The sequence below is a fragment of the Neolamprologus multifasciatus genome, chromosome 5 (genome assembly GCF_963576455.1).
Source record: "Neolamprologus multifasciatus chromosome 5, fNeoMul1.2, whole genome shotgun sequence".
In the NCBI taxonomy this organism is placed as follows: domain Eukaryota; kingdom Metazoa; phylum Chordata; class Actinopteri; order Cichliformes; family Cichlidae; genus Neolamprologus; species Neolamprologus multifasciatus.
Window position 1 is genome coordinate 12,078,639 of NC_140443.1, and position 18,845 is coordinate 12,097,483.

Consider the following 18,845-nt stretch of genomic DNA (forward strand, 5'->3'; position numbering starts at 1 on the left):
GCAGCGCGCATTTCAGTGCTTTATTTCGGTGCTTTTTTTTCCTGAGCTGTGATACACTTTCTTCTTCCTTACATTTCTATTGGCGGTTGGCAAACAACTGAAAGGTGCATTACCGCCACCAACTGGTATGGAATGATACACTTTAGATTCTAGCCAATCATTTTACGTTTCGAGGATAGTAGGCGGGTCCAGGTACGTACGTTCTTTTAGAGCAGAGCTACAGATTAAAAATGCCCAAGGCAAAGCGGTCAAAAGTCTGGCTGTACTTCACAGCAAAAGATGCAAACTCAGCAGCCTGCAACAAGTGCTTTAAGCTGATACTGTCAAAGGAGGTCACACTTTAAATCCGATGAACCTAGCCCTGCCAGTGTAGCAGAAATGATGATGGCAGCAGCAGCCGTTCTTCTCTGCGTGAGTAGCTTAATGTTGTTCGTGTGTAATTTAAGTTGAGTAGTTTAACCGCGTTATTAAATTAATGCATGTAACGTGAACTAGCAAACACCATCATAGCTACATGCGGCTGTCTTCTTGTTTGATGTCAGATACTCCCTTCACCCTGGCCAAAAAGGCTAAAATGACCGAAGAAAAAGTGGAAAACAGTTAAACATGAGAGGTTTTTGGACAAAGTTTGTGTTTTTTTCCATTGTTTAAGCACTGCTTCCAGCCCAGAGTGATACCATATATGCCGTATACCTGCAGAAAAGACTAACATTGTTATCTTTTTACAAAAAAAACAGCTGAACATGAGAGGTTTTTGGACCAATTTTGTGTTTTCCATTCTTTAAGCACCAGTTTGGGCACCGTTTAAGCACCGGCACCGTTTCAAAAGTACCGGTTTGGCACCGGTATCGGATAAAACCTAAACGATACCCATCCCTACCAACCACTGCTATGTCCCCTACATTACATCTCAATGTTTTTTGCTTGCAGGTGCAGACCAAAGTTTGGGAGTTTTGAATCCACCCATGGAAGTGCCAGAGTTAGAAGGGATAGAATCAGAATCGGCCCTTGGAGAACAGGGCGAGAGGAAGGAAGTCTTTATCCAAATGTCTCAAGACCTCGAGGGGCGCTTTGACCAAGCAGAGCATAAAAAGGACTCACCCCAAGACGTGCACTCTTATCTTGGAAAGCTCGAACAGGAGGGCAGCCTATCTATTGAAGAGCCTACGGAGGAGGTGGAGGGGTTGATTTTGTACCAAACTGTGGAGGAACGGTCTATTGAAAATTCTCTTGACACTGAAGCATTGATGTGCAACACAACTGAAGAGTTTGTGCAAATGAAAGGAATTCCAAAAAAGTCTAGACAGGGCAGCTTGATGGATCGCACAGATCTAGCAGATCAGGTAGATGAGATTTCCGAAGGGCAAGAGGATAATGTTTCTCCGTTTGATGTTCCGGTTGTACAACCCTGTGATGAGGAGGAAGAAAAGGGTTTGAAACAACTAGATGTCAAAACCAATGAGATGGAGTTGGGTAGCATTTACTCGCAATTTGGACAGCTCTCCTGTCCTTCTGTTTCTGTGTCATCCCCTACACAACCATCAAACTCTACTGAAACCACCAGAGAGAGCAACAGCATGGAGGAAGCCAAAAACGAAGCCTCCATGGCACACTGCAAGGGTTCAGACGAAGACCTGAACTTGCCCGATGGCAGCAGAGACTGTAAGAATAACGCACTAAAATTCTCCCTTGATCAGGACAGCAAAGATAACCTGCTCGATCAAAATGAAATCAAAATGGGCTCAACTCTGCCTGTGAACAACATCGACACGAAGCCATCTGACCTTAAATTTTCTCATTTACCCGATGGCGACGGTGAGGAGAAACCAGAGCAATTGTTGCTACCAGTCAAGATTGAAGATACCAAGACAGAGACTATTGAGGATGTTTGCCCTGATAGCTCTGAAGTCAAACACACCAGTTTCTTTTCCTACCCCGTAAAGTCAGAAGGATTGGTGACCAAAGCAGAGCAATTAGAATATCCGATTAAACCTGAAACACTGGAGACTAAACCTGAGGATCTGAGCTTTCGTTTGAAGCCTGAGCATTTAGACACTAAACCTGAATTTTTGCAGTTTGTAGCCTATGCAGGTGGCAGCGAAATCAAATCAGAGGTCAAACCATTAGCTCTGGGGTTTAGTGCTTATCCAGAGAGTCCTAAGCTTAAGACTGAGGCAAAGCCTGAAGATCTGAGGTTAGCAGCTTTTCCTGAGACATCTGCCATCAAGCCTGAAGCCAAGGCTGAGGGTCTGGGGTTCACAAGCTACCCAGAAAGTTCTGAGATAAAACCTGAGGCCAAGCCAGAGGTCCTTGGGTTTACAGCGTTATCTGAGGTCAAAACTGAGACAAAACATGAGATGTTGGAGGCAGATAGCACAGTCCTGACCCCGAAGCTTGAGCAGAATGATGGCCTAGTAGAAACCTCAGAAAGTGCAGAGTTGAAAGGCCAAGTAAAGGAGGAGAGACCCAGTACACCCGGTGAGGATGCTGAGACTTTCATGAAGTTAATTCACCTTTCACACTTAAATTCATTTGTTTGTACTTAAACCCATTTCCATTTTGCACAGTGCCTGTGGTCGAAGGGTTTTCTGCTAGCCCCAGGTTTGCAGCTCCCATTTCAGTGTGTGAGATTCCTGACAGCCTTCATGAAACCAGAGAGCCAACCATCGCTCAGCTGTTACAGGAAAAAGCACTGTACTCATTTTCTGAGTGGCCAAAGGTAAAATATATGTTTAACTATTACTGTAACAACTGATTCTCCCATGGTTAAAACATTTTTAACAGTAAAGTTAGAATAATTATTTTTATAAATTCCGTTCTTCCTCTTTAGCAGGAAAATGTTTTCGTTTTTGCCGATTAGAAGCAAAAATACCTGTTTTGAGTTCTCACCAGCAATTTCACTGCTTTCATTTAGAGGACAGTGCTGACGCTGCTTAGAAAGTCTGAAAAGACAAAATGAGTTATACATTTTAGCTAAATTTTGTGGCACTTGGTACACTTCTTGTAAATTAAGTTATTTGTGTTTATTGATTAATTTCCCCCCCTATTTTTATGGCCCCTGTAGGATAGAGTAATCATCAACCGCCTGGACAGCATCTGCCACGCCATCCTTAAGGGGAAGTGGCCTTCATCTAGCGAGCAGTATGACTCACCAGCCGCCCTGGCTGCCAACTCCTGCTTGGCCAACAGTTTAGCCCAGCACCACCAACACCGAGCAGGTTTTCTCTCCACCACGGCCTCAGGCTCTGTCCCAACCCAGGCCAGGGTGCAGCAGGCGAATCCTGCACTGGGATTTTCCATTCCTCCCCCTCTCACAAGACTACCTAAGGTGAGACTCGAAGAGTGAATGAATAAATTAACTCCCTTTGTTGCACATATCGGTGTATCTGTCATCTGTCAGCATTTATCTCCCCCATGCCATGGCTCATACAAGTTGTGCCCAGTTTGCTTAAAGTGCTAACAAGGCTGACTTTAGACTGACTATAATCAACTGACTGACCAGGTCTTTGCAAAATGAGTCTGACCGAGTTTTTCATTTTCTGCTAAAGATTTTATTGTTTGTTTGTATGTGTCTCCTTAACTCTTCATTGTTATGTTCTATATAAAATATAACTGCAATAGTTATAAATAAACTATTAGCACTGGGCACCTCTAATCCACACCATTGCTTTGTTGCTTATTGTGAAGTTTCCTGTCTCAGTAATGTGTACTGTTGATAATATAAATGTGGAGATTAGACTTGGGCAAGTTGTCATATATCTATAAAGACACATTTCATATATGCCAGAGTGAGAATAATGACCAGATTTGTGTCTCTGCTCTGAGTTTATATTCTGGCTGCTTAGCCTTCAGCGTTTTTAAACCAAGAGGATTGTTTACAAAATGTTTGACACCATAGGCCAGCGAACAGATGGATTATGAGCTGTTTGTTCCGTGTCTCATACTTTCAGATGTAAACAAGTCAACTTGTCAGGTGCCTGAAGCAACATCCAAAGATGACACACTCACTCTCAGGAAAAAAACAAACAAAAACATTTTAAATATCTAACAGTTTTACCCAGGTCTAGTTGACAGCCGCCACTGTGTTGTGTCTCAGTCCATATGTATGTTTAATAAAGCCATCATCTCTCTCCCATTCTTGTCTACCCCTCACCCACCCTGTCCACCCTGACAGTACATGCCGCGGGGCGGCGCATGCGGGCGCGGAGCTTGGCGCCTTACCTCCTTGCCTCTGTTACAGGAGAGGCTTGTGGCTCCTGCCTTCCTCCCTGAGCTCAAACGAGCAGGAGGTCGGAGGTCTTTCGACTATGAAGCCGCTGCTGCGGCAGCTGCCAAGGTTTTAGCTGGAAAATCTGCATCGTCATGCCACACTGCTGTTACCACAAGCTCCAGTAGTGATAAAGCACCCGTGATTGCTCCGCCCTCTCACCGTACAGGAGCCATATTGATAAATGGCTGGCAAGAAGCAGCCATAGACCTGACCAAGTCTTCAGGAGAAATAAGCACCACGAGTAGCATTGGGACAAATGAAGCTGTGGTTGCACCAGGAATCAGCCACCTCAATGCTGGTGCGGGCAGCAGTCATAAGATACCACCGCCGCCTCCCATCACGGCCCCGCTGCCAGGCCCCGTGGGAATCGACATGGCCGGAATTCTGCAGGCGGGGCTCATCCATCCGGTAACAGGACAAATAGTTAACGGGAGCCTGAGGGGAGATGATTCAATGAGGAGGAGGAGAGGGAGGAGGAGAAATGTGGAAGCTCTGTACTCTGAGTTCACCAAGAGCCGAGGACTGCACCTCCCTGAATCACAGGTGGGTAGAGGGAGGAGGGCCTTTTCAGAGTAAGGGCATTTAGAATAGTTGCACTTCAGAGTGAAAGAGAAGCCCCACCGAGAACATTTTGGGGACAAAAAAAAAGATAAAGTTGATTAAAAAAGAAAGAAGAAAGTAAATCTTGTGTTATCTATGTATGTGTCTGTCTGTCCATGTACAGGGCCGGGTTGAGGTGATCAGCCACTCTTCTGTTTCCTCCTCGACCTCCTCGCCATCCCCCTCTCCCTCAGAGCGACCTGCAGGTCCTCCCACACCGTCCTCCTCTTCTACTCCCACCCCAACCCAGACACCTCCTCAGCCAGAGATTGTGGCCATTGACAGAGAGGCAGCCGGCAAAGGTCTAATTGAGTGGCTGAGACAGAATCCAGGCTACACCATGGATCTGCCGGCATTTGCTCATGTAAGTTCGAGGATTTCTAGGATTGTAATGCTCTAAATCCTGCTGTGTTGTATTCTTTATATTTTGCTTTTTCTGTATTGGAATGTCCTCTGCTGAGGCTACAGTTGAGCACTTATTCTTTTATGCTCAGATTAATTGGCACTTACAACCTTTTTCCCCATCTACCCTCCCTGGCTACTGTGCAGTCTGGTGCAGGTCTGTTGCATGGTTTTGTAGAGCGTCCCAAACAGAGGAGGCATCGCTGTAAAGATCCCACCAAGCTGGATATAAACTCTTTGACGGGGGAGGAGAGGGTCCCCGTTGTGCACCGCAGCACTGGACGCAGGGTAGAAAACACACACAGACACGCATATAAAATACATGAAACACAAAAGTCAAATAAAAGTGTTCATTTTAAAACATAAAACTGAACCAATGAAAGTTCAGCCATGGGAAGTAGAAGGATTGCTGTGTTATTGCTTCCTTTGCTGCAGTTTGGTGGCGCTTTGCTGTCCACCAATAATACAGGCTGCCTTTTGAGTAGGGGAAGCTAAAAAAGCTTACATACAATTTGATATCATTACAACTACACTGTGCTGGTTTTCCTACTTTGCAGCTTGGTGGTGCTATGGCTCCGGCCATAAAGGAGCTCTCTAGATGGTTGGATGCCAACTCGGAATACTATGTGGCTCCAGACTGGGCTGATGTGGTCAAACACTCTGTGAGTATGATACTGTGTAGCATTGGATGTCAACAGGGTGTGTTTTGCCCCTCTCTGACATAAGTTGTAAAAGACAACGAGCCCCAAGTGTAACATCTCCTTAGAAATGCCATGCACATCAAGCCTGTGTAGCAGGATATCACAGACTGCAGAAAGCTGACATAAGAAGCTACAGATCTTTTTCTGATGTAGAGAATCAGGCATGAATTGTAATTACTGCCACTTTTTAGGATGTTTTTGTGAAAACCCTGTAAATTATGAAAATCTGTTGCACTGAAACTTATTTCACTCTCATTCAGTTAGCTGTATAGTTTTCATGCTAAAACAACCAATTGGTGCCAAACTAAAAATGCAAGTTTGCAAGCAAGTAGATTTGGAAAGAGATGTAGTGTCATCTCTACTCTCACAGGAGTGTCAGACCAGTGAAAGACTAAAAAAAAAATGATGCTTTTAATTGTCCTTTTGAGTTTTCCTATGGCTGTTCTTCTACCTGCGATACTTTGTCAGTTCCAGATGTTCTTATGCACTAATGTGTTGTCTCATGGCCTCCTCTTGCAGGGTTTCCTTCCTGAAGGGAAGTTCTCTCGGATCCTCACAGAACCCGTCAACAAGGACCCAAGCTCCCGCCGCCGTGGACGTCGACCTCGCAGCGAAATGCCTAAGCCTCTCCTGTCTGTCTCGGACTCTTCCTCACCAGGTCTCGGTCCTCCTCTCTTCATGAATGGTGGTTTGATTGGCAGCATGGACTCCATGGTGGCCATGCAAAATCTCCGCAGTGGTATCCCTGGAATTCCCATCTCTGGGATTATGGCAGCTGGATTCCCGCATGGTTTCCCTGCAGCTGTCTCAGCGGGAGGAGCTGGGGGGTCTGCCGAAGATGCCAAGAATGGTCTGAGTATGTTACCCATGATGCTGCATGGAATCCCGCACCCCCATGGGGCTGCAATCCCACAGCATGCTTTGTTCAGCGTTGGCACCATGATGGCACACACGCCACCGCCACCTTCTCCTCATCCCAGCTCCTCCTCCTCCTCGACTTCCTCCTCTTCTTCAGCGTCTGCTGTGAAGGTCACCACCACAACCGCACCGTCTGCAACTGAGGCGGCCAGCCCTTCTTCAACAACGCCTGCAGAAAGAGAGGGCAGCGCCCCTGCTGCTGGTGGCGAAAAGGACAGGACGCGGGAGGAGAAAGGAGCTGCAGAGGCTAACAAACGACCAGTAGCGGCAGAAGCAGCAGCCATCATTACCTCCACCACCAGGGCCCACCTCAGCTCTGCACATCTTGGAGCTGGCACTGGCAGCCATCTTACCTTCAACCCTTTCCTAATCCCGGGCATGTCCCACGGTTTGCTTTACCCACACATGTTCTTGCCACATGGTGGCATCATGGCACTTCCAGCCATGCCCCCTGGTGCAGTTGATAGCTCTCCAGGCAGCCCCAAGAGGAGAAAGAAGAGAGGAAGAGAAGAAGGCGAGCGAGAAGAGGAGAGGGAGAAGGCAGCAACTGGAGATGGAGAGGAGAGAGAAAGTACAGATAAGGCTGGTGGTACCTGCCACCCAGGCACCTCTTCATCTCCCTCCATCCCCTCTACCTCAGCGTCAGACCCAGACCCAACTCCAACTGACGAGCTCCAGACTGGGCAGGGGAATGCAGAGGGTGGGTCTTCAGAGCCCCAGGAACCGGACTCCAATGACCACACTGAGGGAATAGAAGACAATGAGAAAAGATCGGAGGAGGCAGGAGAGGAGGCAAAGGAGGAGGAGGAGAAGCAGGACACTGAGGAGCAGAGACAAGTGGAACAAGAGGATGCATAGAGGAGAGGAACTGCAGAGGCCTGAAGGACAGCCCACTTCCTGCTCTCTCCTCCTGTCTCCTTTGTTGCTCTCCTTTCTCAGCTGAGCAACAGTGTAAAATTTGTGCCGTGTCTGTCAGTCAATGTCCATGTAAAGACTTTTATTATGATGATGACTAATAATGATGACGATTATATTCAGCTCGGTCATGTTTATATACCAAGACCCCACCCACCCTCTCCACTCATTCATTGTATACAAAGAAAACTAGTGTAAAAAATGATCCTCTCTGTAGTGTTCTCCTTCATTCTCCATTGAGACTGAGTCGGGAGGGATACTTCTCAACAGGAACACACCGAATGCAACCTGGCCTAACCAAGAGCAACTCTGACCGTAGTATTGATACCGTTTTAGGCTCAAGGTGAGCCAAGGTGGACAGGCAGTTTTGGTTTTCGCCTGGTTTGTATGGACACAAGGATGACTGGGAAGGTGGGGCACAGTTGCCAGAAGTGGTTTTTCCGAAGTTATTTTTCTCACCACAGTTTGGAAATTCTGAAAAGCTCATGCGGGGGAGCGATTAAATCTTATGTTTTGACACACTCCACTAAATCTAGGGAAATTCGTGCAATGTTCAATGTTCATGCCGGCTAGATTAATCTAAAAGGAGAACAGTCATTCAGATATGACACTAAAACACCTTTTCCTAGTTGATAGTAACAGAAAAAACAACCTAAGTATCTAAATATGCAAGAGCCAGTGTCTGCTGCAGAAACACAACAGACCCACAAAGATTTTAGAGAGTAGCCCTTTTGAAATGTATCTAAATCACGTTGATATGATTGTGGGCGTCATTTAATAAAAGTATGTTTAGTGCATTTAAAAAGGCTGCCAAATTAGAAGAAATTAATTTGTCTCTACTAGTTTTATACCTAATAAAGTTAACAAAATTGTGAGAATAATGTTAACTAGAAGATCACAAAATACGAGCCAGGTTAGTCCATCCCAGTCACGAATGTTAAATCCTAACTTTAAGATATTCTGCAAGTTCTCCATGCTTTAGATGCATATTTTATTTTCATTCTAATGTTATTATGATTCTTAATATTGTGTTACTGCTGCAGTAACTCCTCCATAAAGTAGATCACAAAGATAAATCTAACGCGAACACTAGATGATGAATCCAGATTCCCACAACAGGAGTACAGCAGAAATTCCGAACAACTATCAAGAGAGGCTTAGGTGTATGCTTTCTCATTTGCTTTTCTTTATAAAGGCAAGGAACAATCATGAGATTCATTTGTTTTATTACTTTTATTAGCTCATGTAATTTTTTTTTTTTTAACTCAGCCACAAAGTCACTTTGGGAGACCCCCACCTCCCTCCCTCCCCTCAAGTGGTTAGCTCTAATCAGAAGACATGAAAGGACAGGAACATCAACCCTAAGCTCATCCTGGCCACCAGGGGGCAGTAGGAGGCAGATGTGATATCCTGTCTTGCAAACACAGGAGTGGGGAGGAGGGCTGTGGGAGAGCAGAGGAAAAGAAGGTGCTCTTTTTTTTTTTTTTTTTTTTTTTTTTTTTTTGTCCCTTGGGGTTCATCAAGTCCTAAATTGCATTTACTTACAACAAATCAGGTAACCAGCATCTCATCAGGAACAGTGCAAAATGATGCTGCATAATGATTACAATCATGACCTGTAGCATCAGTCGGTCATCCCCCCCACTGTCCTTTTCCTGTTTTTCTCCTTTGTGTGTTCAGAAAGAGATTACCTGTGCTGTGTCGATCATCTGTCCAGGGAAAGGGAACAGTCTGGTTTTTGTTTTTTTTTTGTTAGTTTTTTTGTTTTTAAAAGAATGAAGAACAGATAAAATAGGGAGAGGAGGGATATGGTAGTAGTATGAATCACTCTGGCTTTCCCCCCTCACATTAATTTTAATAGCAGTTCATACTAAGAGTTTCTAAATATGTAAATCTATCGCTGTATATTGCTGATTTTTTTTTTTTTAAGCGCACCATTGATTTCTTCATTGTCTTTACTTTGTTCCTCCATTAGGGGGAAAAATACTTGACATATGCGCAGAGGATTTTTGCATAGAGCTTAGTCCCAGTTTTTTTTTTTTTTTTCCTGTATCAAACAGACTGTACTGTACATTAAAAGGATGCAAGTTGCTGGTTTTATTCAGTCTTTTCACGACAGGGTGTGTATTTTGGGGGTAAATGTCAGATGTTTCTGATGTAACGTATAACTTCACTTCTTTTTGTTTTCATATATGAAAACATTATTTTTGCACAATGTCTTTTTGTGAATGTTAACCTGTTTCCGTGTGGTCTTTTACTTTCCATTGTGTGTGCGTGCGTGAGTGTGAGCGTGCGTGCGTGTGTGTGTATGCGAGAGTGTGCTGTAATGGGAGAAAGTGTGTATGTGTGCATGCATGCGCACACGTTTTGTGGTGGAGCAGTTTCTACTCTGTTTCGTCCTTACAGGTCACATTTCTTGTTGGGAAAAAAAAACAAACATAGTTGTTGCCTTGTCACAAGTTTGTGGCTACATATAATTTATTATACTTTTCTTTTGCTTTGCCAAACTTTCACCAAATATGACATTCTTTTTCTGTTAGTTTCATTATGTATTATTCAAAGTAAAATGCCTTATTTAGTGAGTATTTTTTTTTGTATAGATGTTCAATTACATCTCCTTATTAGGTCATGTTATTGTTTGTCTTTCCTTTTTGTTTTTATGCGTACACGGCGTTGGTGATGTGCATTATCTTCAGAAGCCAATAGTAACGGAAGGTACCACTGCTCAAATCACTACATTTATCCCTAAAGGTCAATCAATCATCCCTCAAAGCACAAATGGAGAGTTAACAAAAAGTGACTGTTTGCTTACCAGTGCCTCTAAAATTGCTTTCATTTCTCTTTTTGTGAGCCTCACTTGCACGCTATCTTGACTTCACGTTTCCAGTGTGGCGATTATCTTTTGGAAAGTGGTTAACATTTGAAAATCTAAGTGTTGGATTTTATCATTAGATGATGCCATGCTGTTCTTTAAAGGGAAATTCTGGGATTACTCAGTCTGGATCTAGATTTCAGACTCTTATTGAAGAGTTAGGGTCTGCAACTTTCAGAATCCCAAAGTTAAATTTGTAGGGTAAATACCGTGCCCACTTTTATTGACTAAAGCTGTAAAGTTAATGGAGATGAGCGCTGCACCCTAGCTGCTCTGCAGTTCACTGCTGCAGTCATTTTTAAAGCTTTTTTCTTTGCACTCAGAGCTGTAATTATTCATGCTTCGTACCCTGACCTGTTACATTCTTAGCAGTGTTTAGCTTCTCAAATCTCCACAAAAAATCTGCTGATAATTAGAGGAATAAGACACAAGCTGGGAAATATCAGAATTTCCCTTTGAGGAATGCTACTTAATCTTTTAGAATTCTCTTCCTTCACGGGGCCTTGTGTCTGGTATCCAGCACATCTAGGATGATAATGCGCACACAGTATGTATGCAGCCTAAGTATTTGATTGTTGTCGTGTGTTGTTCGAGATTCCCGAAAGAGCAAATCAGAAGGGGAAGCCAGTCGCTTTGCACCACAGATGATTTATCTCAAAGGAACGGGCAAGCGTTGCGTTCCAGAGGGCCTGTGTGCACATCATTTGCTGTTAATGGCTTGTTCTTGTGCAAAAACTTGAAACAAACTTGCAGGTGCAGTATGTAACCACAGCTCGGGGGCAGGGGGGGTTAATCAAGTCGACTGGCGATGGCTCTGTATTGTCTCTTCGTGTCACACCATGCCTTCTTTAACAGTGTTTTTCTTTTCATTGAAGTTCTCGTTGGTTAACTTAAATGTTCTTCAAAACAGTCACCTCAAAAATGTAAACGTTTATCTCTTATCATAAAAAAAATGTATTTATTGTACAGTTCTCGTCTTTACGTTGTTGTCTCATGACTGACCAGTGGCTGGTTTTGTTAAGTTTTCTCAAAAACAAAAGCATTTTAGTTCACGTGGAATTTAAAGTATCTAGTAATGTCACATGCTCTGTTTTTTAATTTTTCTTCTTCTTTTTTTTTTTTTTTTTTTTTTTTTTAGATGTAATTACATCAAAATTAAATGGTTAAGAGTTCTTAGAATACCTCCTCTTTATTTTCTTTTCATAGTCCCCACGGTAATCCAGCGTAAGCCACCCTTTGGTACAGTCTGCAGATGCAGGATCCTTTCTAAAGCTGCAGTACAGTAGCATACTCAAAAACCTGTTTTTATTTTTTCCTCTAAAACGAGAAGATGACTGAAAACTAGCAGGTTTTGAAGCTGACATTTTAGGGAATCTGCAGTTCAAACAAGTAAAGTACCTGAAGAGTCTGTCAGATTCATGACGTGTTAGTCATGCATTTAAAGTTCAAACTGCAAAGTTAGAACTCTGATGGAAAATATCTACAACATCATGCAAATATATCACACTAAATCCGGTTAAGGATGTTATATATTTGTTTCTTTCTCCATCCTGATAGGCTCAAACTAACAGGTTATGAAGCCTTTGTGTTATTTGACAGTGTTTGAGGTTACATTAGGGAATGATGAATATTCATTTCCATAGTTCAGGCCTCCTATGTGGCTTATTAGAAGAGCACCCCTGATACGCAGCCTCAGAAGTTAAAGAACCCCTGAAAACAATCCATAAAAATAAAAACATTAGAACTTATTTTATTTGTCAAGCCAGTCATTACAAAAGCTGAAAAATATCAGTCTCCATATGTGTTTTTTTTCCAGTTCATTGCAATCGAATTTCACAGACACTAAAATGTTTTCTTGGCAGAAGACAAAACGTGAATTATTGCCCCCGCAATTATTTTCATATCCTTTGTCAACTTCAGACATTAATGTGGTGGAAAAGCTGTTACCTTTTGATATACACTCGTACTACCAGAAGTCGTCAACATGGGTTTATGTCGAAAGTGACAGGAACACCTGATCGTAATTTATCTTTGAATTAACAGCCATGTTTTTCTTGAATTTGCTTTTAGCTCGTTGCACCGTCTTACCGAAGGGAAAGTGTCATTTAAAGTTTGAAGCGACCATGAGATTTAAAAATAGCATAACTGCAGCTTAGGTATAATGATGACAAATGGTGAAAGGCAACTGTAAAATAAATCTTTAGACTGGATCTAAAAACTTCACCACCTTTGTCCAGTTCATGTCTGTGAACCTGCCCTCCAGAACCTGGGGCAAGTTGAATATTTGACTGTTCGCAGGCCCTCTCCAAGCACTGCTGAACCAAGAGCAACGTAATTCACCAGGCTGTGATTCACTGGCTGATCCTGAAGTCAGAAACCCGGTCATTAATAAATAAGTTATGTGGTGGGGTTTTATCTTTTATTTTCTTCTTTTTTTTTCTTTGTAAGTATAACTCTGTATTCCCATGTGGACCAATCTCATGAGTCAAAACATGGTATGTGTGATCTTTTATTGTGCAATAAAAGATGACTTTCAACTTTCTGTTGTCCGTGGAGAGTAATTAACCAAACATGGATATTTTAGCTGATATCCTTATGTAATTCTGATGTTTTGCTTTTCTTCTTTAGTTTATAGGTACACAATGTGCAGAAAGCTGCACATTGTGTACCTATAAATGTGCAGCTTTCTCCACATTGTGTACTCGGAAAGATGCATTGGCCTTGTAATGCTGTTTTATTGGTTAGCAGCAATGTGAAAATATGTTTTCTGCTGGTGTTGTGTAAGGGAAGACCTTCCACTTCTTTAAAATTAGGTCATATCTAAAGGATTCAATAGTGAGAAGTACTTAGACTGATATAGAAACAAATATGCAATCAGGAAAACAACATTTTGACATTGTGACTTTGGGTATTAGTAAAAACCCTTAAAAATATTTACAGCAGATGAACACTATCTGGAAGTCATATTCTGGAAAAATGACCTGACACAGGACCTCAAAGATTTATCTGGCCCTTCATGGTCTAAGTGGAAAATTGGCTGCTGAGAAGCAACACTTAAGGAAAAAGCAGGAAGAAAAGGCTGAGGTTACACTAGAACTGGACTGCCAACAGGTCTTATGGAGAGTGAGGAGTCCAAATTGGAAACTTTTAGTTCAACATTTATGTAGAACATCAGGAGAGAGTTATAAAAGTGAGTGCCATCTTTAAAACACGGTGGAGGCTCTGTCATGGTTTGGGTTGCATGGCAGCCAGGAGTGTTTGGGATCTTGTCACAGAAAAGTACTGTCTGATCCAACATGCAGTACCATCTGGAAGGCAACGGTTTCTTATTTCAGTCTCAATCACACAGCAGAACAGATAATGGAACACTATCAGTCATGGATTGGCCTCCCCAAAGCCTGGACCTTAACATTATTTAAGCACTTTTTGATCATCTCAACAGAGAATGGAAGGAAAAAGGTGGCCAACATCCAGAGAAGAGCTCTGAATGTCCTTCAAGAAGCATGGAGAACTGTTCCTGTAGACAAAGACTTCAGTCTGTGTTAAAGGTGAACAATATAACATGAAAAATTCTATTAGATACTTTCAGTGGACAAAAGATCTCACTCAAACAGATCAACTCCATTTAAAACTGCACAATGGATGCCGCATCAAAATAAACATTTATTGAAATGTACGCTCGTGCTGTGGATTTAAAAAAAATACCACTTTGTCCTTGAAATATTGATAAATACATGCAAGCAAGCTGTTAAAAGACAAAGTCATTTATCAGCTCTGGGGAAAAAAGAAGAAATACCCACATATTCAATCTTGCTACACCAACTATGCATACCAAGGTATACTTGTGCATATCAGACAAGTCGGGGGAAAATAAAAGAAAGAAGCTGGCATATAACTAAATGAAATTCTTAACTCATAACTTCCGTCACTGTGATTTAAATACATAGTGTGAAGTTAAACTCTGTAGTAACAAGCTTGAATATGTGGGACTTCTAAGCTTTTTTTATTTATAGAGATAGTTTGGTTTTCATGTTCAGGCTGCTGTGACAGTAATTTCCCAACTGCTGGGATAAATAAAGCAAGTCTTATCATTTTTAGGTTCACTGGAATACCAACTTTAGAAACTGCAGAAGAAAAAGAAGAAGCAAAGAACAATTTGTGCTCTTGCTAACATTATTTTCTGTTGGATACTGACAGCTTTGTTGTGGTTATCGTAGCTATTTTCTTAAACTGATTCAAGTTACAGTTATATTAGTTTTATCATGATAATGAATAACAGACACTTTATACACAGTCTTCAGGAGCTCGAATTCATGTAAAGTGAATAATTTGTAGGCAATGATAGCCTAAACTCTGGAAATAATGGGCATCGCTTTTTTAAAAAGCCTCTTTATGATATTTATGTCATGCTTTTTGCTTTTATAACATCTGTCTTCAGTTTTTACTTTGTGAGCTTCAGAAACGTCTGGGTTGCTTCTGCTGCATTTGGCTAAATATGAGTAGAAAGTACTGCTCTACACACACCAGAGTTCAGTAAATACTGATGACCACGGGAAGCAAAAGCACACCTTTCTTTCCTCCACAGTGTTTTGCAGATTATATAGCAGGTACACTTATGAGCCATTCCAAGCGTTTGACGTGCTCTTCACAAATTTCATATAAATAAAATTGAACTGAATATTTTTGCAGCCCAATTTGATCCAAGTTTCTGTCCGGTCTGTCTGTACTAGAGCTGCTCTGGCTTTTGTCGTCTGTCTCTTCTTGGGGCTGATGGGTAGTTTCTGGTTATTTCTCTCATGTAATCCTCTCTTTGTGCTTGGATGATGATATGCCCACCTCCTGTTCTTTACTTAGCTGGATGCTGTTTGTCATTACTATTTAATAATCCTTTGCTCACCAGCCACTGCTCTATGCACGACCAGGACTTTAAGCTTCTGAGTTATGTTGGGGGGGGGGGGGGGGGGGGGGGTATGGTATATGGTATTTTACTTCAACCTCTAAAATTTAATCTGCACTCAATATTAATTATATAACTGTAACTTGAAATTTCTGCTAAACTGATGAAATGACCAGAGAAAATGTAGCTGTGTAAAAATCTGTGGCTATAAAATCACTAAAAGATAATTATTTGAAAATCTGATTGAGAGATGGTTCATATGTTGCTGCTCCTGCATGGGAAGCTTGAAATTAGCAAAAAAAAAAAATTGTGAGAATTTCAGTCCAAGGAGGCAGGTTAATGGTTGCTTTACTTGATGAACGGAGAGTTTTCCTCGCACCAAGCTGCTACTTTGGACAGCTTTAATACACTAGTGAAAAGCACGACCTCTTAGGAACTTTTAGTTCAGTCTCGATTTATGCTTCTGACCTCTGTAGTTGGGTGCTTGGAAACGATACGGATTTATGACATATTTTCATATATGTTCCATGTTACATCATGTCTGTCTCCCCCTCAGGGATCTCCATGATGTCTTTGCTCCCCTGTGGTCGTTCTGTTTCTTGAGTTGCCAACGCTGTCGCTGGTGTGCAGTCGTAGCCGTTTTCGCTCCTTCTTCTTTCCAAGTCCTCCTTTTTTATTCTGTCTTCTTTCTGACAGATAAAAAAATATAAAACAAGTCAACATGAAACATTAAATATCACACATGGCACATCTGCATTTCAGATCAGTTGTCTACATGCATATTTTTTATCATAATTAAAAGAAAAACTTTATTAACATATATTCATGTATATACATATTTATGAGTATATTTAGTGTATTACACACTAGACAGCTAAAGTAAATGGAAGGATTTTTTTTCTCCTGTTCATCATAATTTATACATTTATAAATAAATCCAGTTATTCAGTCATAGTCTGTGTTGAAGGTGCAGAGAATACTTTTAAATCTTTATCAAGCTTATTTTGATGCTTTATTTAGATAAAAATGTTGTCATCATGTTTTTATTTTAAAACACACTAAAGTAACCAATAACAGTTTTTGCAACTCCTGAATCCAAAGCAAAGGTTACTAATTCCATTATAAGACACTTACTAAACGTCAGCATTGTTTTAGTGAAAGGTGTCTAAACAATACTGCAATAGAAGAAATAAAACTTGAAGAAATCTGAGCTTTGGTGATTGGAAAAAGAGCACAACCTAAAAGCTTTTACATCTAATAACGTTTTGCACTGTTTCAGAACTGTTTTCCATCTTTCAGATTGTGTTTGGTTTAACCTCCTAAGATCCGAACTCTTCCACGGCATGCATTTTAAATTTCTCTTTGATATTTGGTCATATTGGGGCCCGATGAATATAAAAACAAAGAATTGCCAGATTTTTTTTTTTTTACCATATTTTGGTTTTTAATAAAAATAAGAGCCACATATGAGGATATTCATTTAAAATTGTGATAGAACAGTAGCAGTATAATGTGTGTGTAAAATGTTCTGGTCTTGGACAATTACTGTATTGTATTGTAACCTGATGCTCTGAGGTTCTGTTGGCTGATGGTCCACATCAGGCAGGTTTCAGTAAAATGTTCTCAGTGATGTTTAGCTGCTTTGATAACGGGCCATATGTTTACAGAGACAAGAGAAAGCTTTTAATGCTCTTCAGCACTGATCTGATGCATTATCTGCTGTGGACACACATGCATCATGTGTAATGTCATTTATTTTTAAAGACCCGAGGACTTTAAATGAAACTTTAGTGGGTCTTATAACAACGAACAAATGTTTTGGTATTTCAAAATACATCATGACATATCAGTTTAAAACTTAACCATAGATCTCATATAGCTGTCTCATGCTGTTAAGGTAAGGTTTAGCTTCGATAGAAAATGTGGTTTTAATGTTCAGGAAAGGCGAGGGGAGCTTCAGTATCTCTGGCATAAGCTTAAAGGTGGAATCATTTTCTGTAATATATAGCACTGATGTTGATTTAGAGCTTGGTTGGACATCAGAGTAAAAACAACTGCATGCAGAGAGGCAGTAAAAGAAGAAAGGAAGCAAACCCCAAGAAACATACTCTCGTGGTCACACTAGCATTCATAAAGAATCTTTCTGCCCCACCTGCCAAAAATAAAAAATATATCTCTAACTTAACAAGTAATCCAGTTCATATCTATTAATATGTGCTCACTAGCCAATCTCTAATGAGCCACAAGGTCAAGAAGACATGCTCGAACTGATCATCAGAATGAGGAAGAAAATAGATTTAAGTGACTTAGAACATGGCTTGTTTTTGGTGGCGGATGGGTTGCTGACCTGCTGGGATTTTCCCGCACAAACATCTTTACAGAGAACGATCTGAAAGGATATCCAGTCTGCCTCATTGAGGAGAATGGCCAGACTGCTTCAAACTGATAAGAAGGCAACAGTAACTCAAAAAACCGCATATTGAAACCAAGTTATGTAGAAGAATGTGTCTGAACACACAACATGTGGAGCCTTGAAACGGAGGAACATACAGGCTGCCACAAGCTAAGAACAGGAAACTAAGACTACAATAGAAGCAATAAAAGGACTAACGCTTTCGTTGGATTTCTATGGGACTGCATATAACAGTGTGAAAATGTTCTTTTTTATGTGCAATGTAATTATTCTGCACAACTCAGTATAAACCCTGCATCAAAGAGACATTTTTAATTCATTCACTTTATTTAACCTCTTGAGCTCAACATTTATAAAGACAGACCGACCACGAAAAGACGCCATTACAAGGATGCAAAACTGTAAAATTAAGCAGTGACATGAAAACTGAGTGTCAGCCATATAACATACAAACCTGTTTATAATTTTATGTTATAATAAAAGTCTTCCTTAAAAGTCAGCGAAACAAATGGGTTGTTTGTCACTCACTTCTAAACAACTGTTTTTGATGCAATGCTGTTTGCTCCTGTATAAATCTGACATGTCAAATAACTGGTAGAATTAGAATGTCCAATTATTAACAATTGATTTTTAGTAGAATTAATGCAAAAGAAAAGTATTTCGGTGGGTTAATAAATGTATTTCGTAAGGCTTGGTAAGGACTTTTGTTTTTAAATTTGAAAGGTTTTGCTTTTCTCTTCTTATTACTTCATTGGTAAGTGGTTTCACGCTGGGTTGAAAAAGGCTAAAGTGAACTCGAAAACCGATGCTCAGAAAAAACACAAACAATTCAAAAAGAATTACAATTCCTTTCTTTT

General features: G+C 41.1%; 2 protein-coding genes across 8 annotated transcripts in view; one reads left to right on the forward strand and one right to left on the reverse strand.

Annotated features, from left to right (window-relative positions):
• The window catches only part of chd6 (chromodomain helicase DNA binding protein 6), a 99,298-nt gene extending 84,827 nt beyond the window's left edge, over positions 1-14,471 (forward strand). For 4 of the 6 annotated variants that reach the window (XM_085159042.1, XM_085159043.1, XM_085159041.1 and 1 more), the window contains exons 38-45: positions 931-2,478; positions 2,568-2,719; positions 3,065-3,328; positions 4,175-4,813; positions 4,995-5,234; positions 5,420-5,560; positions 5,830-5,934; positions 6,493-14,471. In XM_085159042.1, the coding sequence (XP_085015168.1) occupies positions 931-2,478; positions 2,568-2,719; positions 3,065-3,328; positions 4,175-4,813; positions 4,995-5,234; positions 5,420-5,560; positions 5,830-5,934; positions 6,493-7,749 (4,346 nt within the window). In that variant the 3' untranslated portion in view covers positions 7,750-14,471. The remainder of the gene's footprint in view (positions 1-930; positions 2,479-2,567; positions 2,720-3,064; positions 3,329-4,174; positions 4,814-4,994; positions 5,235-5,419; positions 5,561-5,829; positions 5,935-6,492) is intronic. The other 2 variants (XM_085159045.1, XM_085159046.1) reach the window with 2 other exon arrangements.
• Positions 9,542-18,845, reverse strand: part of rspo4 (R-spondin 4) — a 36,563-nt gene continuing 27,259 nt past the window's right edge. For both annotated transcript variants that reach the window (XM_085159049.1, XM_085159047.1), the window contains one exon: positions 9,542-16,264. In XM_085159049.1, the coding sequence (XP_085015175.1) occupies positions 16,128-16,264 (137 nt within the window). In that variant the 3' untranslated portion in view covers positions 9,542-16,127. The remainder of the gene's footprint in view (positions 16,265-18,845) is intronic.